General features: G+C 48.5%; 8 protein-coding genes across 8 annotated transcripts; 3 read left to right on the top strand and 5 right to left on the bottom strand.

Annotated features, from left to right (window-relative positions):
* Positions 1–44: 44 nt before the first annotated feature.
* Positions 45–3,882, top strand: BO85DRAFT_11555 (AAA family ATPase). The gene is made up of 2 exons (XM_025653867.1): positions 45–2,467; positions 2,516–3,882. Exons 1-2 carry the CDS (start codon positions 307–309, stop codon positions 3,586–3,588), a joined length of 3,234 nt encoding a protein of 1,077 aa, XP_025520817.1. The 5' UTR covers positions 45–306; the 3' UTR covers positions 3,589–3,882.
* Positions 3,672–5,695, bottom strand: BO85DRAFT_11978 (chlorogenic acid esterase precursor). Its single transcript, XM_025653902.1, has 4 exons — positions 4,935–5,695; positions 4,800–4,880; positions 4,335–4,740; positions 3,672–4,270 (listed from the first exon to the last, which is right to left on the bottom strand). Exons 1-4 carry the CDS (start codon positions 5,468–5,470, stop codon positions 3,755–3,757), a joined length of 1,539 nt encoding a protein of 512 aa, XP_025520818.1. The 5' UTR covers positions 5,471–5,695; the 3' UTR covers positions 3,672–3,754.
* A 1,316-nt stretch (positions 5,696–7,011) lies between these two features.
* Positions 7,012–7,709, bottom strand: BO85DRAFT_444237 (uncharacterized protein). Its single transcript, XM_025658967.1, has 2 exons — positions 7,610–7,709; positions 7,012–7,534 (listed from the first exon to the last, which is right to left on the bottom strand). The coding sequence occupies exon 2, from the start codon at positions 7,346–7,348 to the stop codon at positions 7,085–7,087; it is 264 nt and encodes an 87-aa protein (XP_025520819.1). The 5' UTR covers positions 7,349–7,534; positions 7,610–7,709; the 3' UTR covers positions 7,012–7,084.
* A 1,963-nt stretch (positions 7,710–9,672) lies between these two features.
* BO85DRAFT_360339 (sugar transporter) lies at positions 9,673–11,257 on the top strand (the record flags this gene model as incomplete). The annotated part of the gene is made up of 2 exons (XM_025655546.1): positions 9,673–10,919; positions 10,984–11,257. 2 exons carry the CDS (start codon positions 9,673–9,675, stop codon positions 11,255–11,257), a joined length of 1,521 nt encoding a protein of 506 aa, XP_025520820.1.
* A 1,621-nt stretch (positions 11,258–12,878) lies between these two features.
* On the top strand, positions 12,879–16,224 carry BO85DRAFT_454961 (glycoside hydrolase family 35 protein; the record flags this gene model as incomplete). The annotated part of the gene is made up of 10 exons (XM_025661355.1): positions 12,879–12,887; positions 12,950–12,993; positions 13,046–13,187; positions 13,254–13,406; positions 13,466–13,852; positions 13,928–14,042; positions 14,100–14,136; positions 14,189–14,315; positions 14,366–15,910; positions 15,982–16,224. 10 exons carry the CDS (start codon positions 12,879–12,881, stop codon positions 16,222–16,224), a joined length of 2,802 nt encoding a protein of 933 aa, XP_025520821.1.
* Positions 16,225–16,443: 219 nt separating this feature from the next.
* On the bottom strand, positions 16,444–17,355 carry BO85DRAFT_494357 (uncharacterized protein; the record flags this gene model as incomplete). Its single annotated transcript, XM_025663865.1, has 2 exons — positions 16,444–16,690; positions 16,774–17,355. 2 exons carry the CDS (start codon positions 17,353–17,355, stop codon positions 16,655–16,657), a joined length of 618 nt encoding a protein of 205 aa, XP_025520822.1. The 3' UTR covers positions 16,444–16,654.
* An 841-nt stretch (positions 17,356–18,196) lies between these two features.
* Positions 18,197–18,445, bottom strand: BO85DRAFT_359315 (uncharacterized protein; the record flags this gene model as incomplete). The annotated part of the gene is made up of 1 exon (XM_025655505.1): positions 18,197–18,445. The coding sequence occupies one exon, from the start codon at positions 18,443–18,445 to the stop codon at positions 18,197–18,199; it is 249 nt and encodes an 82-aa protein (XP_025520823.1).
* A 965-nt stretch (positions 18,446–19,410) lies between these two features.
* Positions 19,411–21,195, bottom strand: BO85DRAFT_494360 (FAD-binding oxidoreductase; the record flags this gene model as incomplete). The annotated part of the gene is made up of 1 exon (XM_025663866.1): positions 19,411–21,195. The coding sequence occupies one exon, from the start codon at positions 21,193–21,195 to the stop codon at positions 19,411–19,413; it is 1,785 nt and encodes a 594-aa protein (XP_025520824.1).
* Positions 21,196–23,714: the final 2,519 nt, after the last annotated feature.

Genomic DNA, 23,714 nt, shown 5'->3' on the forward strand with positions numbered 1-23,714 from the left:
TTCGTGAAGGAGGTGCTATGACGGCTTGGCCCCTGACGAATCCTTCGTGAGCACTAGTATAGATCCCGCGTCTGGTGACTGGTCGCATTGAGCTGGGTAATCTACCTCATCCGTCCTATCATTCTCCTCGATTTCTACAGCCGCGCTGAGGCAGCGGCTTCCCCCGCCCTTTGGCGTCGATACGAGGTACTGAAGATGCCTGATAGCAAACTTATAAATCAGTGCGAGCGATTGAGTGGGTGAAAGCATTTCGGAAATCTTTGTCGGCTAGAGGAGGTCACCAGGCTCAGGGCACATCTGCGTGCGATGGAGGTCGTAAATCAGTCAGCGCCTTCGGAGCGTGTGCCGGCGTCAGAGGAGGACGCCATAGATGGGTTTGGAGGGGCGCAAATACCTGAGGTTGTGACAGAAAAGCAGGAGGCTAGTACTCAGACTATCCAGGAAGATATTGAAGAGCGAGATTCTCACCGTGAGGAGACGGATGATGACGACGATAATGATGAAAATGATGATACCAACGAGGAGGACAATGAGGAAGACGACAGTGACAGCGACACGACAGACGATGAGAGCAAAGCCGATGATGATACCTGGCTCAATGGATCTGCTTTCAACGAGCGGAAAATCAACGTGGGCGTGAAATACTATGATTACCCATCCTTCATGAACCGGTCAGTGGACGACGATGCAGATTATACGATAGAAGCCCTGATCAGTACTTCCGACTGGTGGAAGGACCTGGAACGGGAAAAGAAAAGGCGCGCTGCGAATCCATCACCGTGGACTGAGACTGTTGAGGTGGCACCGCCGACGGAAGGAGTTGCTGAGACCTTGCAACTCCAACGTGTGAGGATCCGCTCTCCAGAGATACTTCGTCGGCTTTCTGAACTCGGAGAGTGGAATGAAAGCAGCATGGTTCCTCCTAAATCCGATTGCGTATTCTGCCGTCCGTTTCACGCTCTCGCCTACTTCCATGGTGAAATAAAACAGCAGCTGGAGCAATTAGAGTCTGAGCTAGAGGAATCACAGGCAAGACCTAAGCCCTCAGAAGGCAATGAATTGGACGGTTTGCAAGTGACTTCAGAATCTGCTATCCGGGACGAATTGCGATGCTATGTCAGCTTTGTGGAAGAGAAGATTCTACCCCTTTGGAAGAGGTTTGAACATGTCACCAAGAATACTCCCAACAAGGTCAGATATGACGAGCTGCCTTTTCTTTTCCGCCCGGGCGATCTTGTTTTTGTTCCATCTGTGGCCACCAGTTCAAAAGCACGTCATCAGTCTGCTATCCAGAATGTCTTTCGCCTGGCCTCACTCCGGCCTGAAGACCACATGTGGCAAACGGACCCAGGTGGCTGGTTCGTTCCGAATTCACTAGCGAGGTGGAGCATCTATTGTTTCGACCATGATGGAGAGCAGTTGAAAGTGATTTGGCAGTCCCTAGAAGTCCCCCATTTTGCCGGCGAGCAAGATATTACTGCCTTGCCATGCTACCCTCTGCGTTACCACCCTGATCATGCGACGATCCTTAAGATGCAGGTTGAAAGTGGAAAGCTATTCAAGGAGCTCGTGAAACCGGAGAACAAACATCAATACTATTCTGGATGGAATCTCTCAACAGGTATCTTCAAGGAGAGCATGGAGCTCGCTGAACCCGAACACATAGAAAGTGAGGTCATTATAGATGTGAAGGAAGCCTCGCGATACGTTACTGAGACATACCCCGCCGACACTAAACGATATGAGGAGACGTTCCATGATTCATGGGCTACGGTTGTAGATGAAAATGTCTCTTATCGGCTATGGAGAAAAGCTTCGCCCCATTTCATCGAGAAAAACGAAAACTTGCTTGTCCGAGAAGATTTTACATATGCAAAGGAAGCACAAGCCTACATGAAGCAGAACCCATACATTGACAACAACGACACATTCTCAAAACCAACATGGTCCGATGAAGATCTGGCCCTTCTTCCTCGGAGAGTCCTTGGATACGTCTTACGCGAGAGGAGGTTCACGCGCTTGGATGTTCGCGGCTTTGACTTGCGTCGGGTATCTGAAGAGAGGATTACCCTGGACCATGTCCAGATAAAGCCTGGACATCGGAGGATCATCCGATCGACTGTTTCTTCTCACTTCACCAAGATCCACCATGAACGCTCTCGTGATACCATATTGTATACGCCAGATATGATCCGGGGGAAGGGACGAGGTCTGGTTATCCTCCTACACGGAGCGCCTGGGGTGGGAAAAACTGCGACCGCAGAGGCAGTGGCATTAGAATTCGAGAAACCTCTCTTTCCCATCACTTGCGGCGACCTAGGAATAACAGCAGACGCCGTGGAGAGATCACTCAAAGACATCTTTCGATATGCCCATCTATGGGATTGTATTCTGCTACTGGATGAAGCAGATGTCTTTCTCACACAGAGAGATCGAACAGATGTTGAGAGGAACGCCTTAGTTTCAGGTACGCCCGTATATTTACCAATGGTTGGACCTTACTGACTTCATATAGTATTTCTCAGAGTGCTTGAATACTACAGCGGCATTCTCTTCCTAACCACAAACCGAGTCGGGGCACTCGACGAAGCCTTCCGCTCACGAGTACACCTCAGCCTCTACTATCCTCATCTAAGCAGTGAAGATACCATTTCCATCCTCTGCAGTAACCTGGCCCGGCTCCCTCGAGCAGACAAGGTACCCAAGGGAACAACGATCGGCAACGGACATATCCATGTCATGGACAAAGAGATCATTGAATTTGTCCGATCGGAGTACGAGAAAACCTACAGAGTCCACAGACGTGGTCCATGGAATGGTCGCCAAATCCGCAACGCTGTACAAATAGCATCCTGCCTCGCCTTCTTCGACCAGCGAGAAAAGACCCCGGGTAATGACCTCCCGGTAGTGCTCACTGCAGAGCACTTCCGCACAGTGAACGACACCATCGAAGAATTCGACCGATACCTAGTCAAAGCCCGGCGTGCCGACGATCGCAAATTGGCCCACATGGAAGGAGTTCGATACGATGGCTACGAGTCCGGACCTACACGAGAACCTGCCGTATATGACGGTTTCAGTGGTTACGAGTCCGATCACGTCCCCGTTGAGCGAAACCCTCGACGCAGTGTGCCAGCCCGCACCCCTCAGCGACAATCTCAGTACGCCAGCACCTCGGGCGGCCGAGTCGCAGCTGGACGATACTCCGCTGGTCGGAAACGCGCAGTCATGGTCGAGTCTCAGCATTATGCAGAAGACGACTTTATAGATGACGATATGCATGCCCCAAGTCCCTCTACCGGGCGCAGATATGAAGGCGGACCTAGTTCGCGCATGGAGCCTCGTTCCAGGGTTCAGCCCAGACCTTCGCCTCGAAAGGATGAGGATGTGTACGAGGAGGAGTTATATCCGGATGTCGAAGATCATGTTGTGGAAGATGAGTATCGTCTTGCGGCGGATCCTGATGCTCCTAGATCCGCTCCTCGCAGCGTGAAAAGAAGCCCCAGATACACGGGGGATTACTCCCCTGTGCCTGCTCGCAGGACTAGAGAGGCGACTCCCAGGTCCCAGCATCTAGAGGTGGAGTAGAGCATTCGTGCCCATAGCCGCACTATTATACGCCCCCCGATATCCCTTTATGGAAGCATTATTATCTATCGTTTCATCAGTTAAATTGCATTATATACCCATTATTTACAAAGCCCCCTTTTTTGTGATTGCTTTGATATGTTCAACTGGTATATATATTGGCAGCTCAGCAATAATCATCAATCCTCCCCGCCCCAACCAACTGCATCACCTTGCCCCCCTCCGCAAAAACCAACAAATCATCCGACCCTTGCTCAAAAGCAGGCCAGGCAAAATAACTCTCATTAGTCGGATTCGCCGGCACATTCCCAACAGCAAGCCGCACCGGCCCCCGCGTCGGGTCCTCCACAAATGAAAGCCACAGCGCTTGCATAGCGTAACTCACGTCCCACTCATACTGCGTAGAGGGACCACCATACTCATAATGCGTACCGAAGAGCATAGGGAGCTCGGCGCTATGATACGCTCCGAACCAAGGCCGGGGTGAGATGTTGGTGAAGTTGCCTGCGTATTGGTACCGGTAGGTCGTGAGATTTGCTAGATTGCGGTTCTTGACTTCCTCTGCGACGGGACAGGCGATAATCGATTCAGTTATTTCGAAGAGCGTGGATTTGCTGGGTCCTGCTGGGGTGAATGATACGAAGCCGGCGCCTTCGTTGGTGTTGCTTCCTGTTATCAGGGGCTAACCAAGGGAAAGAATGAAAGGTTAGCTGGTGATTATTGCTGCGGGTAGGGGAGTTGCTTACAATCTTTGCGACCTTTCCTGTAATAGCACGCTCGGTCCAGTTTGCGAAAAAGGTCTTGTTGTCGACGGCTGGAGTGAAAGAGATGGATTGCGAGCCGGAGTATGTCGAGAGAGCGGTTTGCAGTTTCCGAGCGGACACGTTTCGCATGCAGCTGAGTTCTTCAGTGGATGAGAGCCCGTCGCAGCCTACTAGGCTCGCCAGGAATGTGAAGTTGGTGTGTGCGTAGTCTTCGTTGTCAAGTATACCTGGAGCACCGGAGTCGGCTATGAGAGCGGCGACAATGGGGTCTTCTGGATATCCGTATGGGTAGGCTGTTACGCTGGCTGCTCCGGCGGATTGACCCCATAGGGCAATCCGTGCGGGATCACCGCCGAAATTGGCAATGTTGGCTGCGACCCATTCGACTCTGCAGGTATGGTGGTTAGTTTGGGGTTTATTTTGGTTTGGTTGGAGTGGTTGACTTACGCCATTCTTTGGTCGAGTAAGCCGACGTTCTGCTCGGATAGCCCTTCGGCGTTCGGGAAGCCGAAGACGTTGACGCGATAGCTGGCAGGGCGTTAGACTATGAGCATGGGATTGATTGATGGGATTGGGACTTACTTCATGATGACCACGATGTGAGACTGAGTCCGTTGCACCCATTTGTCGGGGATTTTGTACAGCGACGCTTCCCCTCCAGATGTGAACCCACCTCCGGGGATATAAAGCAGAACTGGTAGTGGACGCTGCTGGGATTGAATGTTCTCAATACGAGGCGCCCATATGGATAGGTACAGACAGTCCTCCGAGTCTCCCCCGCTGATGAGAAATCCCGTTTCATAGGTGGTGTAGATCGTAGAACCATTGCTTGTTTGTTGGATACATGATGAGGGCAATGCAAGGGCATTGACTGTACCATTAGGCTGTTTCTTCACGGGGCTACTAAAGCGGAGGTCACCAACTGGTGGCTCTGCAAATGGGACGCCAAGCCATTGTCGAACATCAGGGGCCGTCTGGTTGAAGAAGCCTTGTATAGGGCCGCTGGAGGTTTGGACTAGCAGTCCTTCCCCATCTGTGTCTCTTGTAGCTGGAGAAGTGGGAACAGCTACACAATGAGAGACAAGAAGCGTTGCAATAATGCAGAGACGCGAAAGCATCTTGGAATTGATTATGAGTTAAGCGGTGGCTCGTACTGGATGAGGTGCGAAGAGGAGACTGCTTTATACCTTTCTATGAGGACCACGGTAGCCCCTCAGTTGCGCGGCAAAGCGATTCGGCAGACGAACAAGGCCCTTTGACGCCTCGTGGAGAGGATAAATGATACAAAACCTCGCTTCTGAAGGCTAAGGAATAAGCCGCCAAATAGCTCCCCGGATGACCCCAGGCTGCGGGGTCGAGAATGCCGAAGCCAGGCTTACTCTATAATTGGAGCTTGAACATCTTGTAAATAATATGGTCGAAGACTTCATGTTGCAGTTGATATAGTCTATAGCGGTTCTGTAGCAAGCATATCTGTATATGCAAATGAGAACGATGGTAACGTTGAGGAAGTATCCATGGCTCGCCACCTTTGTTAACTTCGGGCTCGCACCGGTCCGTCTGCCTTATGTACCAGAAGACGGGTACACGTTGAACCCGTGGATCCATGAAAAAGCAGATACTTTCAATATAGCATCATGAACTCACTTCGCAAAATCCCTGCTTGGACCCTGCTGGTGGGATGCGGAGGGGAACTGGGATGTGCGTGTGCGGGGTAAATCTGGGGTAAACTTTCCCCCAACCGAAGCAGGGAACTGATGAACATTGCCGCCTTCGACTCGGTTGAACATTCTACCTCCAGCATAGTCATCAGCATTCAGAGGCATTGAGGGGTATTCGATAACTCACATGCACACTTGAGCTCTACCGGCTGTCCATCGAAGCTTGAGTGAGCTAGTAGTGAGCGAAGATTTGCTGTGAGACAAGAGGCTTACGCAAGGTCATTATGCGCCGTCGCACATTAATATGATAAGCCTCCTGGTCTATAGTACAGACAATAGGCTTACTTTAAGGAGGGCCTGAGTTCACCGAAATTCTGCCTCAGTAATCATGTAAGAAAATGTCTCTCATTGACATAAGATGGCTTGGGAAGTGTCTAGAGGAGTGTTCGCAAGCGGAACATTGCCGCTAATAATCCTCAGCGATGATCAGGTTCAGTCGCCCTGATTTATCCTGCCTGTATCAGCGTGATCTTATAGCCGGCAAAGGCAAGACCCTTCAATGGGTAAGTGTTTCGCGATGCGGTCTAACAAAACAGACGAAAATGGCTGCCTGACCTGAAAGACCTCAGGCACCACACCCTGGCTTAACCTTCCTGATTGGGATAAGCACAACTGCTCCACGGCACCCCATATCCTTGAACCAAGCTTTACTGAATCGGGATTCCCCGTCTCAGCGAGTGTCATTCGGGTTGCCTGATCGGGAAGACCGCCCATTTTCCAAGCTCACAACAAAGAAGGCCTTGCTGGAAGAATGCCGGTTGTGTCAACAAATTTCCTTGTTTTGGTTAATTATCGGCCAGACCAAGCAAACCGAGGGGTGGTAGCCTTTTGTCAGCAGCCATCTCAACGAGTTGCTGCAAGTTTAGCGGATTGTCGAAGGTTGGATGTCGACATAAGCCGCAGTTGAGCATAATACCGAAGCTGTCGCAATTAGTGCTGTGCTCTGGAACTTCGAAGCAGTATCCTTTAGCTCAGCCCCTTCTTCAAATAACACTCCATAGGTCTGCGATATTACGTTGTGTAACCACCCAGCAACCGCAGCGCTGCACAGCGCATTGCTACATAGGGTTGCTTAGTAGAACTGATAAGACCTCTCATACAACAGTGAGTCTTGAACAGTCGTGTGTTGCGTTGCATTATTGCAGATTCTACCCCCGACTCCGCATCATCTTTGTCGATCAACGCTTTCACTTCGCGAGTCAAGTTACCCATTTCCGACAGTAAAATGGGAAAAGGGGCTTTAGCCGTGTCACTATTGCCGTTCATCATCGGCATTTACGTAGTTAAGGAGCATTAGACTCAAACAAGGTGCGTTTAGGAGAGGGGGATTCTGAAGGAAAAGATCAAATGGGTCTTCCGGAGGGAAATATTCGAAACCTTGAAGAAAATACTCGAGAGGCAAGAACGCCAGGGGAGGTTTTGTGATTATTTGAAGAAGCAGATTCTGCATCCTAATCTTCTCTATACATAAGACTCGGAGAGGATATTAGCACAGACAGTTCTTCTATGTTCGTCAACTAAATCTCTTTAACCTACGTGATGAAGACCGCCCTTCATACCGAGAAAAGGGCAGAATATGATAAAAGACCAAGACGGCAAAATCTCGGACATGGTGTCGCGGATTTGGTTTTACTTCTGGGACTAGCACGGCCGAGAAGGGTATAGGACGTCTGACTTGGGCATGCAATGATGTCCACGGCATTGCATGAAGGGGAGAGGGGCGGCGCTCAAACATTTATCCACGGATGTCGTGGTGCATGCCGCTGCACACTATCTCGGATTACATTGCAGTCGTACTTCTATAATGTCAATTAGTGGTTGCGTCCTGCATAGTGCTCATGGTCTGACACTGAGTACATTAGTCCCCTTTCAAGACAATTGGACCGTCTCGGCCTGAATCCGCTCGGAGGAATTGCGATGGGAGTGGGTAAAAAAACTGGTTCAGCCCATAGGGAAGCAGAATTACCGCCGTCCCACGCCCAAAGCCTCAACATTGAGCTTGTCTGGTATTTTCGAGACTGGCTAAAACAGTCTTGGCGTTTCTGAACTGGCTTTGTGTCCGGGTGATGGAGGGCCTCACCATGCATGATGACATGCTACCGGAATCTTATGTTGGGGATAGGATATGGCGACAACGGAAAAAATGAAATACCACACATGACCTTAACTTTACCAGGGAGAGCTTGCTGACTCGAAAGTTTACACCAGACAAAATAAGCAATAAAACGGACAGCTTATACGCACTATGAAATAAGCAATTCCGCGGCACATCGGCAAAGTCAACTGAGTACTTGGTGGGCGCGCGATTATTAAATGCCTCGGTGGCGTTGGGTCATTCGACGGTAGGGAGAGTGCCACGCCGACAACAAGCAAGCTAAGCATTTCCAGACTCCATTGGAAAATCTCCGGGACAAGAAGGAGATCAAAATCTGACTTCCCGATCGGACCACTCAACTTGCCTTGCGCTCCAGTTGCCCGGCTTGGCTGGTAGTAATGCTTTTCCCACACTGGTGGGGAAAGTCCCGTGGAGTCACGCGGCCCCCCCAAATTCCAACATCAGCGCGCCATGACATCTTCTCTCTCATGGCCTGACCGCTCAGATGCCTTCCCAGCTCACCTTTCTCTGCTTTTTCTTCATGCTGTCTTCTTTCACTAGGCCCCCGTCGGATGCATCGAGGACCACTTGTGACTGGATAAGTTCTCTGCCAGACTCTACTAGTTTATGATTTCATCCCGCGTCCGGTGTAATAACCTTAGTATAGCCGCTTCCCAATCAGTCGCCCGAGTTGAGTTTTCTTTGAGACCGGGGTGGTGGGCCTAGGGCTCGGACAACATCCGTTGCTCGCACCCCTCGGATAATGGATTCCAATTTCTAAGACACAATACAGTCAGTAACGTGGGCCTGGCCTGTATCGAAGTGCCTGGACGCGGGGCTAAAGCCTGGGGTGCTTATTGCGGAGATAATAGGAACCACGGTTGGCGTGCCCCAGGACAACCTAGAGCTCCAATTGGTGGCCGGGTAGCGACTGGAGCTAGACTAACAACCACCCCGGCTGTTGGAGAGTCGCCGCGCTAACACCAAGACCAATCAGCGAGTGCTTTGCATAAGATCCAGCCATGTGGCGACTGGTGGGATATCAGACACGTTACAGAGCCGTACACCGTACCGCCCAAGTCAGCCCGAGCATACCACTACCCCGGTGAGAAGCTGTGGTATCTTTCTCTCTCGGCCCTGGTCCCTATGCGGAGTATTTCGTACTAACCAGGGGGTCCGCTATGTGACTCGCACATCGGCATCCGTCTTTCACTTGCATGCGGGCCCACGGCAGGCCTCTGGACGTCATCTCGACCAGCTCGGTCGGCAGCAGTCCGGTCTCCATTGACCGGAGAAGCGGATTGATCATCAGCCCATGTAGAGCTTACAGAAACCCCGCGACTGTTTGCTTTCGGGCTAGTCGTTGGCCTGTTTCTTTTTCTATGAGCATGCCCCCGGACGTGAAAATGGCTATTTCTCTCTCTCCATTCTGCTTTCCCCTGTTTTACCTTCTGGTGCCTCTCCTGCAAAGCCAAAATTCTTGTGGTACAGGCAATTCAGCACAATGCAGGGCCAAGCACTTCGTTATGCCCAGATCTTCTTAGTCGCTTGTCCCTCCTTTATCCTTTTCGGTTACAATCAGTCCGGTGTCGGAGGACTCGATGACTTCCCCTCCTGGGTGAGGGTCTTTCCAGAGATTGACACAGTCAACACTACTGGGGCGCAAGAGTCTCACAATGCCACCGTTCAAGGAGCCGTGGTTGCGTCGTACACAATAGGAGCCCTCTTCGGGTCACTTATTTGTACGATGATTGGTGACATGCTTGGACGTCGCCGATCGATCTTTTCTGGCGCACTCATTGCATTGATTGGTCAGATACTGGAATGCACCGCCTATTCTCTAGCTCAATTCGTCGTTGGGAGAGTGATTTTGGGTTTTGGTGTTGGCATGCTCAGTGCGACTGTACCTGTCTGGCAATCCGAGTGCGCGCCTGCCGCCCAGCGAGGACGGAACGTGGTGTTGACAGGCATGTTCATCGCGTTTGGTTTCGCTTTGACGCAATGGGTGAATTTCGGTTTCTACCACATGGAGAATTCGCCCGCCTCATGGAGAGCATCACTTGCCATCCCCGCCTTGTTTTCGTTCATAATTATGGGCAGCATCTTCTTCCTCCCAGAGTCGCCGCGTTGGCTCGTCATGAAGAACAAATCAGACGTAGCACAATTTACTCTGGCGTCTCTGAGGGGACAAGAAGTAGACTCGCTGGAGGTTGTCGCAGAGCTACGGGCTTACGAGCTTTCTCTGGAGGAGTCCTCGAACAACTCACTTAAGCTCCGGGACATTTTCACTATGGGAGAAGAGAAGCTCCTGTACAGGTTCATCCTATGTGTCACTCTCCAATTCTTCCAGCAAATGACTGGTGGAACTCTGATCTCGGTCTACATTCCACTTATCTTCCAGACAGATCTTGGACTCGGTACCAGTCTGTCGAAGATCCTTGCGGCATGCGCGTTGACCTGGAAATTCCTGTGCTGTTTTGTGGGCTTCGCCATCATTGACCGCATGGGACGACGCACAGCGTTTATGGTCAGTGGCGGTGGCATGGGCATGTGCATGCTGGCATTGGCGGTCTCCAATTCCTTCTCCAATAACCATACCGCATCCATCATCTCCGCCCTGTTCATTTTCATTTACAACTTCTTCCTTCCGATCGGCTTCTTGGGCGCCAACTTCCTTTACCCAGCCGAGGTTGCTCCTGCGCGTCTTCGTGTCGCCATGCAAGCAATTTCGATTGCCAATCAATGGCTCTGGTATGGCTCTCACTCATAATAATTCAACTGCTTTCCACCTTATGCTGACTCTTCTCTCCTTCAGGATGTTTGTCGTCGCAATGATTACGCCTGTCGCCATTGACAACATCGGCTATCGCTACTATATCGTCTACGCCATCATCGGTGGCATTATCCCTCCCGTCATCTACCTGTTCTACCCAGAAACAAAGGGCCGGTCCCTAGAAGAAGTTGACGAGATCTTCCGTGACGCTCCCACCATCTTCTCTGCAGTGTCGATGTCGAAGCACAAGCCCATGGGAGATAGGGCCATGGAGCGTGTCATGGAAGAGAAGGCAACTGTGGAAGAGATAGAGTAATAGCATAGAAGGATGAATTTGGATGAACTTATGAGCGTCATGTGTCTTAGATAGACATAGATCTACACTGCCATGATACACGTCTGCTATATTTTATACATGGTTCTCGTAGCTACCTTGCTATTTGTGTATTACCACTTCCATGATTGTCAAAGGCACTTTAGGACTCCAAAGAAAATCAAATCAGTGCCCAGCAAACTGGTAACATATTATGAGCCCACAGGCGACAACCTAGTCCCGTGACATACAGTCACAAATTGAATCCTTGTAACCGGATGCTCAGCCGAAATCAAAAACTATGTAGAACTAAATATTGTTCACAGCAGGACAATTTACAAAGAGACAGACATTAGTGTGTTCAATTCTAGATCCTGTCATACTCATTCTATACAAAAGACAGTCAACCCTATGATAGTGCTCCAACGGAATCATTGGCATCAGCGCAAGAACACTAGGTCTCGCTTACAAGCGACTTCTCTGCCATTATTTAAGTGAACATCGTCGATACCGGTGTTGGCACACCGTCAATCTTGTGCAATGGAGCCCATGGGCGTCTCAGACTCGCTGTGAGGTTATTGATAGGTATAAATAGGGCCCTACTTTGGGATCAGCACAGTTAGAGTGCTATGTATATCAACTCGATAAGCAGAGGTATTGGTGGTGATGAGCACTCTGTTCACACGGTATGTGGTGTTCTCGATGACGATATTACCGCTCTTAGCACCGTTTATGAGCTTGAAGGATGACTAGGGTGTTGTCGAAAGAAGCCTTCTCTTTGGCTACACCCGCGCATTGCCTCGAGTGAATCTTGTGAGAGCAGATGGAAAGGCTGTTGTCAATACTCACTGGGAGAGACGGTGAAAACTGCAAGAATGGGCATTAGTAAGACTAACAATGATCATTTAAGAGATCTGAGAACAGCTCAACTGCAGGTTTTTACAAAGTGCATTGAACGCAAGGCTGTCATGACCTACGCAACATAACAGAAACCTTCGGTCTCCTCTACACCGAGTCTGTTGGCACACACCATGAGGCTTCTATATTGTTTGTGCATTAGTTTCATATACTGTCTCCTGCCCTACAGGACCCTGACCCTCCACAAGCTTGAATTCTCACGAACACTATGCAGATCGTGCGGGGTCCGCAACGCCTTGTATGCTCGATTGGTGGAAATGTGTTCAGCCCATCTGCAGGGTCTCTGCTTATCATGCATAAAAGCGGAGAAGTCTACCTACGCATGACAATATCGGGTTATTTCTGAAGCCCTGAACTTCGCTGTTGGGATCTCATATTTAAGATATGGAAGGTGTATTGTGATCTGCTTCATTCTCTCTTGGAACATCAATTTCATCAGTGACCTAAGGCGCATACAACTTTGGCCAGGATGAGGCTTCCAGTGCTGCTGAAACTCGTGGTCGCTCTAGCAACCTTATGCCAGGCACTGTCAGTATCGAATAACTCAAGTGGAGCTGTGACATGGGACGGATATAGCTTGATAGTCAATGGGGAGAGGGTTTTCGTCAAGTATGTGGATTGTGCGCAGTACTGATCCCACCCGAGTGGCTAACCACTTTCCATAAGTGCTGCTGAGTTTCATTACCAGAGACTGCCCGTCCCTGAAATGTGGTTGGTGAGTCAGCATTGCTTTTTTATATCCGGAGAGGTTTGAAATCTAAGGCTTTCTCAATCTAGGATGTGCTGCAAAAGTTTAAAGCAAATGGCTTCAACACAATTAGGTTGGTGATATGCTTCTCTACAGATTGGACATCCGGTTAATTTCAGCTATAGTGTCTACTTCTTCTGGAGTTATCATTCTGCTTCCAGGGAAGCATATGATTTTGAAAGTGGAGCACATAACATACAGCGTCTTTTCGATATGGCCAAGGAGACAGGACTATGGGTAATTGCCCGACCGGGTCCTTATGTCAATGTAAGCAGGCTTAATGACTTATGATTCGAAGTTGCATAGACCCTAACAACTAACAAACGAAAATAGGCCCAAACCAATGCAGGTGGCTTAGCTCTATGGGGCTCCGATGGCTCCATGGGAAAGCTGCGGACGTCAGATGAGGCCTACCATGAAGCATGGCTTCCATATATGAGGAGAGTCGGACAAATCATTGCAGCGAACCAGATCACAAAAAGTGGTGTATGTGTACAGCTGTTCCCTGGCGGCTAAAGTGTGGCATGCTGACCTGTAGCGTATAGCCCGTCATACTCTTCCAGGTGGAAAATGAGCTACGAGAGACTAGGCATGAACCCAACAATACTCTTGTTATGTATATGGAACAGCTTGAATCAGTTATTAGGGAGGTGGGAATAACGGTTCCTACGACTCACAACGATCAAAACACGAAATATATATTCTGGTCAAGGAATTACGAAAACGTTGGTGGCGCAGTTGACATTTATGGCTATGACGACTACCCTGCAGGATTCCTTGTTGGGAACAAATGTGATGGAGCGACTGGCTTTGATGTAGTTCGGACTTACTATCAGCGGTTCATGAATTATGCATGGTCTGGTCCAATATACCTCGCTGAGTTTGAGGGCGGACGTACTTTGACTTGGGGTGCACCGCAAAACTATGATGATGTGGGTGGTCACTCAGTCGAGCAGCAAAAACACCACAGCTATACATCGTCGACTTGAAAGCTAATAGTCACCTAGTGTCGAAGCGAGCACAGTACCACCTTTGTGGACATCTACTATAAGAACAACATTGGCCAGCGCGTGACGCTACAAAGCATATACGAAGGCTATGGAGGGACTAATTGGGGCCATTGTGACTAGATTAGCCTGTCACGGACAAAATTGCAGACTACTTGCTGACCCCCTATAGCTGCTTGCCCGGTGGCGTATACCAGCAATGACTATATGTAAACCCTCCTCATTTTGAGTTGCTGACGCTGTGACTTACCATACGAACAGGACCCCCCTCCGAGAAACTCGCGAGCAATGGGCCAAGCTCTGGCAAACGAAGTTGATACAACTCTTCTCAGGATCAGCACCTGATTTGCTCAAAACGAATATGCATGGGAATGGGTCGGGTTACAGTGTTAGGATTTCATCCGGACCATTATATGCAACATACTAATAAGCTAGCAGCTCTCAACACCCGATGCTTATAGCTGGGTCCTGAAGAACCCAGATACCCAGGCAACCTTCACTGTGCTGCAGCAGAATGAAACTCCATCAACCGCTATCATCACCTTTTCAGCCTACTTGAACACCAGCCTTGGCAATGTGACTGTTCCAGGTATCCAGCTTGAAGGGCGCCAGAGCAAGATTCTAGTTACAGACTATAAGTTTGGTAACCAACTTCTGCTGTATTCGTCAGCAGATGTACTTACAAATGCCGTCTTGCCTGGTCACGACGTTCTAACTCTGTATCTGTGGGAAGGACAAACGGGCGAGTTTGCTTTAAGAACATTGAAGAACTTGACGTTCGAGGTCTACGGCTCGTCTACCGTATTGTCGACGCTTCATCATGGATACCAGAAGATTAGGTACACACAATCGGCCGATTCTACTGTCCTTCGTTTTTCAAATGGGGTCATTGTCTTATTGCTTGATCAACCTACCGCATGGCATTTCTGGGCTCCGTCAACATCAAAGTACCCTTCTCCTAAGCCAGACCAGAAGCTTTTCATTCTCGGCCCGTACCTAGTCAGGTCTGCATCAGTCAATAACGAAGTGCTTCAAGTGTCCGGAGACAACAACGGAACCACAACTTTGGAGGGTTTCATCGGCAACGTGACCATCAAGGCAATCGAATGGAACGGCCAGCTGCTCACAGCAACCAAGACGCCCTATGGCTCCTACACAGCCCAAATACCCGGTACAGAAAACCGATCAGTAACACTCCCACCTTTGAATCACTGGCACTCAGCAGAATCCCTCCCTGAAATCCAGCCAGATTTTGACGACTCCAGATGGACGGTCGCGAACAAGAATAGTACTCTCAGCCCACAAGACCCTCTTACCCTGCCAGTTCTTTTCAGCTCCGACTATGGTTACTACGCCGGCGCTAAAATATACCGTGGCTACTTTGACGGCATTGACTACTCTGCAGTTAACATCACTGCCGCTGGAGGTCTTGCTTTTGGGTGGAACGCATGGCTGAACGGGTATCTCATTGGGGGCCACCCTGGCGATCCCGATCTATCAGCCACAAATTTGACTCTAACGCTTCCAGCGTCCCATCTCAAGACGAGGAACAATGTCATCACAGTCTTAGTTGACTACCATGGCCACGATGAAACTAACATCCTTAACGGTGCTGGGAATCCTAGGGGCCTTCTCGGCGCGTATCTCCTTCCAGGAGGTACACGAACAGCAACCGGGTTCAAACTATGGAAGATTCAAGGTAATGCTGGCGGTTCGAAGAATGTCGACCCAGCTCGTGGACCCATGAATGAGGGTGGCCTCTATGCTGAACGACTAGGCTGGTTCCTCCCTGGCTTTCCGGCTTCAGATGACAAGGAGTTCAAGAGTACTTCCAGTCCGCTAGACGGCATCTCAGGATCGGGTGTCCGCTTCTATGTCACCACTTTTGACCTTGATATCGACAGTGATCTAGATGCACCCATTGGTATTTCTCTCTCAGCACCAAATGGCACCATAGCACGTGTAATGCTTTGGGTCAATGGGGTAAGTTTTGGGTCCATTTCACAACTCGGTATGAACCGTTGATATACTGACATTTGTTTGCCATGTAAAAGTATCAATACGGAAAATACGTCCCTCACATTGGTCCGCAGACGACGTTTCCTATCCCTCCAGGAATCATTAACAACCGGGGTCAGAATACATTAGCCTTGAGTGTGTGGGCGCAAACAGATGCCGGTGCAAAGCTCGACACTGTAGAGCTCTTCACTTACGGGTTGTATCAGACAGATTTTCAGTTTGATCGGGACTGGAGCTATCTACAGCCGAGGTGGAAGGATAGAAGCATGTACTCTTAGATCGTTTGAAGAAAGAATTGGGCATTGTGTTTGGATATCAACTGGTTATAACCCCAGTTACATACGTACGCATATCGTACTATGGGCTGTGTAGTTCACGCAGTAAACTTTCATGATACTTAACACGGGTTATCTTCCCCCACCTACTTCATTGTCATCGCTCCTTCCATCCGTTATCAGTCTTCCTGCCAAGAAACATTCCCAACAAAAGACAAACATCCTCAATACAATCCTTTCAATTTATTTTTCCTGGTTACAACCCTCCCCTGGCACGATCTTTCCCGCAAATCGAGCAAAAATTGTCATAATAAACCGCAACTCCAGAAGATCCCAGCTCGGCAGCGGCAGTCTATCCGGATCGGAAGTTGTCAGAGTGATCCAATCCCCAGATTTCAAATCCTTGAGTTCCTCCGATTCCAAGCCAACAAGTTTAACTGTGGTCCCCTTTCTGATGCGAGGGGGCTTGCTGAAAATACAGATTTTGTCGCTCCAGCAATGATCCTGCAAAGGTAACCAGAAAATTTGCACCTCAAGTTCCCTGTGACACACCTTATGTTTTGGATGAGGTCGGAGCACAAAGTCTCCCCATTCCCAATACTTTCGCAGTACCGGACTCAAGGAGATATAATTCTGAATAGTCTCTACCGCCTCAGTATGTGGATGATTGGGAAACAATGGCAGCTTCCATCTCTGTACCGTCTCAAAATCCCACCATTGGAGAAGTCCCGACCAGAATCTATAACTGAATTTTTGCAGTAAGTGGTCTGGACAGATATCGCAAAGCATAGAAGTTGACTGAGATGTAATAACACATTTGTCGGCGTCTCTTTCTCGGACTTTAGCCATGATATTGGAGCAGAAATCATCGTCGCTGTCTGATTCTATATTGGTCCACGCTTCCAGAATGTCGAATTCATCAAAAATTCCACGATTCTTGTGGCCGTCAGCCGCGCACCACTTTCTATATTCCTCAAAGAATTCCATTTCGCAGACCAGTAGAATAGCCCAGGTATAGCGTGGCACCTTCTCCTTCTCGTCATTGCCAGGCTCCTGGAAGGCTTCTTTGAGAAGAGCAAGACGTTTTCTCGTCCGGAAAGTGAGGCTGCTTTTGTTTTCCTGAAACAAATCCATAATGGCGATGTTTGTTATGATTGGGATATTGACTTATTACAGCCTGTCGGTTTAGAACCATACCAGTGGTAAGCCAACTGTCGTGGTTTGTGGGGAGCTCCGGTGCACTCACCTAGCAACACAATGGGACAGGATATTATCAATGCCTTTTCGCGGTGTAGATGGAGGAGAAAGGATAACAGCGAGGTTGGAGGTTGAATGATGCTGTAAGTAATGCCTTGACCTGTGAGCGGCAGCTATCGACGACATATACAGAAGCCAGAAGAGTTTACGCGGAGCCAAAGCATGATGTTCACTGTTTTTTGAACATTCACCATAGTCGGGCCTCTCAGCACCTCCATTTTCTTTTTCCAAGGGCAGTGGCAATCACCTCCTCCCAGGTCTAACCGACTATATATGTGGGATTGTATGAATTTGGGAGTCCGCGGGTATCTCCGGGTAGTACTAATGTTGGGCTTAGGGTCTTGTTTGATGCTTTTCCTAGGTCACTGATTATGCGCGTATAACCACTAGTATCTTCTTCATTTGTGGAAATAGCCACAGATCTTGCATGTCTTGACATCGTCATATAGTGTACGTTCATAATTGTCAAAAGTTCTTTTTTTCTACTTTCTTTCTCTCCCCATAGCTGTCATCTTTGAGTGAGTCAATGTACGGCACTAACTCAAACATTTATCTGGTAGATAATACCATATAGTATTCAACTACTACTAAAGACTGGCCAATTAGATATAGATATGAAAACAAGACGAGGAACGCAATCTGACATGTAATCCTTCAACCAAGAAGTAGGTTCACGGTCTCCCAAGTACCAGTTTTGCCTTCACGTTCTCATTGACAATCAAAGTGTTGGTATCAAGAGAGTGGCAGCGCAGTGAGCACAACAAGTCCCGAAAGCCGTGTTGCAGGCCACTATAGATGCCGGAGCTGTAGCACCGAGTGTGGCACCCCAGGTATAGCCTGCCGCTGAGTAACAGGCCATCACAACAGCTGCGCAACCGGCCTGACAGATTCCGTAGCCCACTGGGCCGGCATATGCATAGCTGGCAAGAATGAGGATGGTAGAGATAAGCAGGTAAAATTTCTTCATAGTATGGATATGGTATGGACAGAGCAAGTGATTGGGTTAGGAGGGTGGTTTCTGCAAGGACCGAACTGCAAGTCCAAGCAATATATTTATCTTCTGAAAAGGGGCGCCAGACCTAAGTAAAAATGATGTAACTACTCAAATCGTGTTGTTCTCCCAAACTATAATTACGAAAGCCACATCGTTCTTTAGGCGGAGCTTCGGCAGTAGACCCAGGTAGCGCTGTCTCTGTAGCCCCCCAGTCAACTCTGAATTCCGCGCGTATAGAAGAGTGTTTATGAGAGTTTAGCTGATATATTTAGAATAGCATGTTGTTCCTAGCAGTATTAAAGTAAAATAAGACAGAAGGATCCTAAATGAAGACAATAGTACATAGACAAGTTATATTTGATAGGGGTGGAGAATACGAGCTCCCAGAATCTATCTCGGGATAACTACACTCTATATCTCGGCAGAAAACCAGTCTTTGACCGCTCCATACACCGCTCAAAGCGGCAGAACTTAGTCGACCTCGTTGAAAAAATCCCGGATTTAAGCGGATTTAAGACTTTACAGTCCGCGAACAAGTGCATGGAAAACTGTAAACTTTTTGACCGCTTTGGGCGAGGTGGCAGAAAATGGTCTGCGCTACTACGTCGATAGTTTACTACAGCGCTCTACTTTTGGGACGCTTAATCCAGAACTTACATCGACGTGCTAAGATCAGTAACTATGTCGAATATGATACTCGTAGCCATTTGTCTCCGGTCTTCTAGGTGTTAGAACGCGGTAGCCTACTTCACGAAGGTGATATTGTTCTTTATGATTGGTCATATTCTAGTTTCGATTCCAAAATTATCTTGGGCGCTGTCTGAGAATATTATTACAATAAATCACTAATAATCACGAAATAGCTGATATCACTAGAACCTCTAGTAATCACAATTGTTTATCTCGAGTAGCTCTAGAAAGCAGGAATCTAAGCATATCTATGACTTTAATCTAGCAAAAAGACCGAGAATGTATCGCTTCAAAGACATTGCAGAACAACGCCCACTTTGAAGACTGCCGCATCCCAAATCGCTTACTGACTCCGCGGGTGCATCTTGAGAGAATGGTTTCTCAATCTGCGTGGTATCCTTCTCGACATCTTCAAGGAAATCATTCTTCTCGTCCAATTCCCCCTTATGGGCCGCAGCACTGCGTGATGGTACAGCATGTATCTCTGGATGGTCGCTCTTGGGTTTTCGGATACTCTGCTGAAACTCGAAGAAATCTTCAGGGTCATAGATTTCCTTCAGCTGCCGGAGCCTTTCATAGTTGGTATCGTAATATGCATCCCACCAGTCAGTCAATGTGTCGTCGATGAAGTTCACATATGCCGCTTTCCCTCCAATGGCATATTTCGTTAGCTCGTCCCGGAGACTTTGGACTTCTGCAATCATTTCATTCTCCTTCTCTTCCTTGTTCCAGCTTGCTTTCATCGAAAGTGCATACTCCCCGGTGCGCCATGGAAAGGCTGTTTCGTCCGGCTTTTTTTGGCTTGTCTGTTCCCCAATATGATCCCAGAGAACGTGACACCCGCCGTTTTCGCTTTCCAGCTCATGCTCCTTTCTTGATATCATCCAACCCGTAATAAAATTGACAACGTGTTCTGTCATTCTGCCCTTTTCAATGATAACAGAGGAGTGGTGTTGATGGACTTGAGAATGGTTGGCAAACGCCTCACCTCCAACTTCCCAGTCATAGAAGTTCATCTCCTTGAGTGTATTCACATCAGGTTCGCCACGCAGAACCTTGGCCAACTCGCTGTCACAATCTTTCTTTCCACCGTTGTACATGATCGTTATCTCTGCCCAGAGCCTTTTCTCCTTCGTTCTGCGATCTCTCCTGTATCGCCAAAGCGCGTCGCCGCAGAGCGCTGCGGGGAGGTGGTTTTGATCCCAGTTTTTCATGGTGTCAATAAACTTCTTCCTTGACTTTGTGTCTTCGACCGACCATCCTAGTGTACCACAAGTCACCATTCCTTCGGGATGATTGAGCGTATGGACCTTCAAGAAGAATGCGGTTGCGACGCCGAAATTACCGCCCCCTCCGCCACGGAGTGCCCAGAAGAGATCTGGGTGATTTTCTGCGCTCACGATACACAGTTCTCCATTCGCTTTGACGATCTCTATCGCTTCGATGTTGTCGATACCCAGCCCGTACGAGCGAGAGAATGGGCTTATACCACCTCCAAGTAAGAAACCACTCACGCCGACTGTTGGACACTGGCCACCAACGACGATAAGACGAGGATCTTTATCATGCAGCTCCCTGTATACGTCACTCCACAGAGCTCTACCAGACACATATATTATGTCGTTATTAGGGTGGATGACTACTTTGTCCAACATCCGCATATCGAGAACAATACCATTGTCGTTCAAACAATGCGCAGCGTTCGAGTGTCCACCACTTCGGATGGTCAACTTCAACCTTTCTTGGACGCAGAATCGGACTGTTGCCACGACATCCCATGCCGTTACTGCATGCACAACAGCAGCCGGTCTCTTCAGGCAGTAGCGGAGATTTCTGACCCACACTGAGTACATGTAGCCCTGTGACCCGGGAAACAGCACCGAACCTCGGTGTAGGCTTGACAAAAGGGGTACGATTTTTCTGCGAGCTTCATCTGCTTCATTTTGGGCAGTGTCGTCTTCAAGCAGTGCAATATCCACTTGATGCTGAATTTCGGGGTCTTTCCATCGAGGAGGGGTTCTGATGTCTCTCATAACGATCGCCTTCTTGTACACGTCTCGGGCTGCAGATTTCCAGCGGAAAAATGGCGGTCAAAAAGTTTCGAAACGCAATCTGAAGGCAACGTTCTGTAAATTGTAATCTTCGATAATATTGATCTGAAGAATGAATAGAAAAGATAGAATACCATTTTCAGAGAACAAGATCCACGGATACGCCTTTATATATCTGTCGGATGTTGCTGCAAACAGTGAGAAGGATAGGGTGATAATGTTCGATCCCTCATAGAAGAAACTTCACTTACAAAGTCAGGTAGACTCATTGGGGAAAAGCCAATGGCGAAACCAGTGGCTCATATTGTCATTGGATTGGCTTTCATTTGAACTATTCCTCATCATCCCACTCTGCATAGTGTGCTGTTGGGAGACATGGCTACGTGTAAAGCCTTGATGTCTTCTATAGTACATGTTTTCCGTACGTGGTCTCCGGTCGCCCGCTCCTTGGGACGTTCTACCGGGTTGGTATCGGTAAGTGCCATGTAAGACTTGCTAGTCATCTTGGTATTACGTTGCAACATCCAGTCGGAGTCTTGAATCATTTGCACCGAATATGGTAGGCTAAATCTAGCGATACGTGCTTGATAGAGTGTCAAGAGCTATATTCGAAAGCTTGATTTATTGAAGCAAAGTTGGAGTATGATGTAGATGATGCAAAGCCCACCATTGTGCTAGCCAAGGTAGTTCAGAGCGGCATTTGAGGTGTCTGGTGCAACATTCGACTCTGGCCTATCAGTCCCAATCTAAGCACATCCAGCTATCGACGAGATGGACATAAACTTTCCGCTTGGCCGTAGAGAGGAGAGTATTGCCCGATCAAGCAGTAGCGCTGCTATACCGTCGACGATGAAATGCTTCATCATAGCCCATTTTGGTATCTTGCAGGAGACTTCGCAACTGGTAGCCCGGCGTTGAGATAATCACAGGACAAAATCCCATACTTGCTTTGAGCTGCCCAAGAGCCACTGAGGGGGCGTTATCTCCTAACCGATCAACTGTGACGAAGATCGAGAGGAACTGAAGCTCCGCGCTAAATGTTCCACCGCCACGAACTGCTGCGATCACGATCCGATTGGCCCGGTAGTGTACTTCCTCTACCAATGCTCTCCCGATGACTGCTTGCAGATCACTAGTGTCTTAAGTGGTTATATCTGGGCTGGGTTTACGTCATATTGTTCTATAACATGCGTTGAGAACACAAGAGGTTTATGCAAGTGATGGAATGGCGACCAAGATTTGTCTCGGTGACAAGGCAGGCCAACTTGCCCCTCGGTGGAGGCATTGCTGACTTTGTGAGGAAAGTTGCCCTAGGAGAATTATTCAAGAGCACATGATTCCTACGCAGTTCGCATCGTGCAAATGCTCTCATCGCTTAGGGGCCCACTATCTCCCTGTGCATGTCAGTACTAATCGCATCTGTGGGATTAACAACGACATACCAAGTTATATGAAGGACTAGTATATGCCATCTAGAAGAATTTCCTATGCATATCTTCACACAATAATCGCTATCTGAGTACGATACCTCGCAACATGGGTACTGAAAGCAGGGGATCTCGTAACAATAAGCCAAGCTTGCATGACTTGGTCGGGTAGAAAGTCATGTTAAAGGCCACACTGCAGACTCCACGTGTTAGGGTGCATTGTTTACTTCGCTTCTGATTGCTGCAGGCAGCACCCGTTCCTCGCAGAACCTTCCTGTTTAGGAAGGCTCTGCAGAATCAAGAACTCTTTTCCCTCTATCAGCTTTTCCAGCTTGCAGAATACCAAGATTAAAGTAAACTCGATATCTCTATAGGATATGTCATGCCATCTATGATTTATTTTAGCTCAAACATGAAGAGGGTTGGTTATTTCATAACTCTCTACGAGTTCCTTACGCTATGCTTGGTGTTTGTATTGCTCAAGGCTAGGTTGAACAAGCTACTCGATGTGACCGGCGATGTCTATCTCTACTGACAGGATACGGAGGCTAGTTGGTCAATTGACTTCGAGCTATGATGGCATTTTCCAACAACGATATTCCGGAGTCGCTACTGGCGAAGGCAAAGTTGTAGGCCCTTGAGTCTATTCCGTTGCATGGGTCCGCGAGAGACTCTATACCGTCACTTTTTACGATAAAAATAAAAAAGAGCCTTGTCTGAGAAGCAACCCGGAAGTGACTTACCCCATGCCAAAAGACCCTAGTGAAATTGAAATGTTGGTTGCATTTGACAATAATATCGACCTAAGAGAAATGACGAAATTGCGTTGCCGAGGCCATAGTGGGGTACAGCCCTATTTCCTCTATTATGATAATCATTCTTATTATGGTTATAATTATGATGGTTTCCAATTTCCCCGCTAGGGGTTAGGGCGTTAACATCAGTCGTACTTATATCTTCCAGCGGTAAGCCAACTGCGTGACTTGAGCCACAATGCTTAAACTGCAATGGGGATGAACACACTTCTCGTCCTATTTGACACATTGTTGAATGGCTGTACTCCTGATCTATACT

The sequence above is a fragment of the Aspergillus piperis genome (assembly GCF_003184755.1).
Source record: "Aspergillus piperis CBS 112811 unplaced genomic scaffold BO85scaffold_1, whole genome shotgun sequence".
In the NCBI taxonomy this organism is placed as follows: Eukaryota; Fungi; Ascomycota; class Eurotiomycetes; order Eurotiales; family Aspergillaceae; genus Aspergillus; species Aspergillus piperis.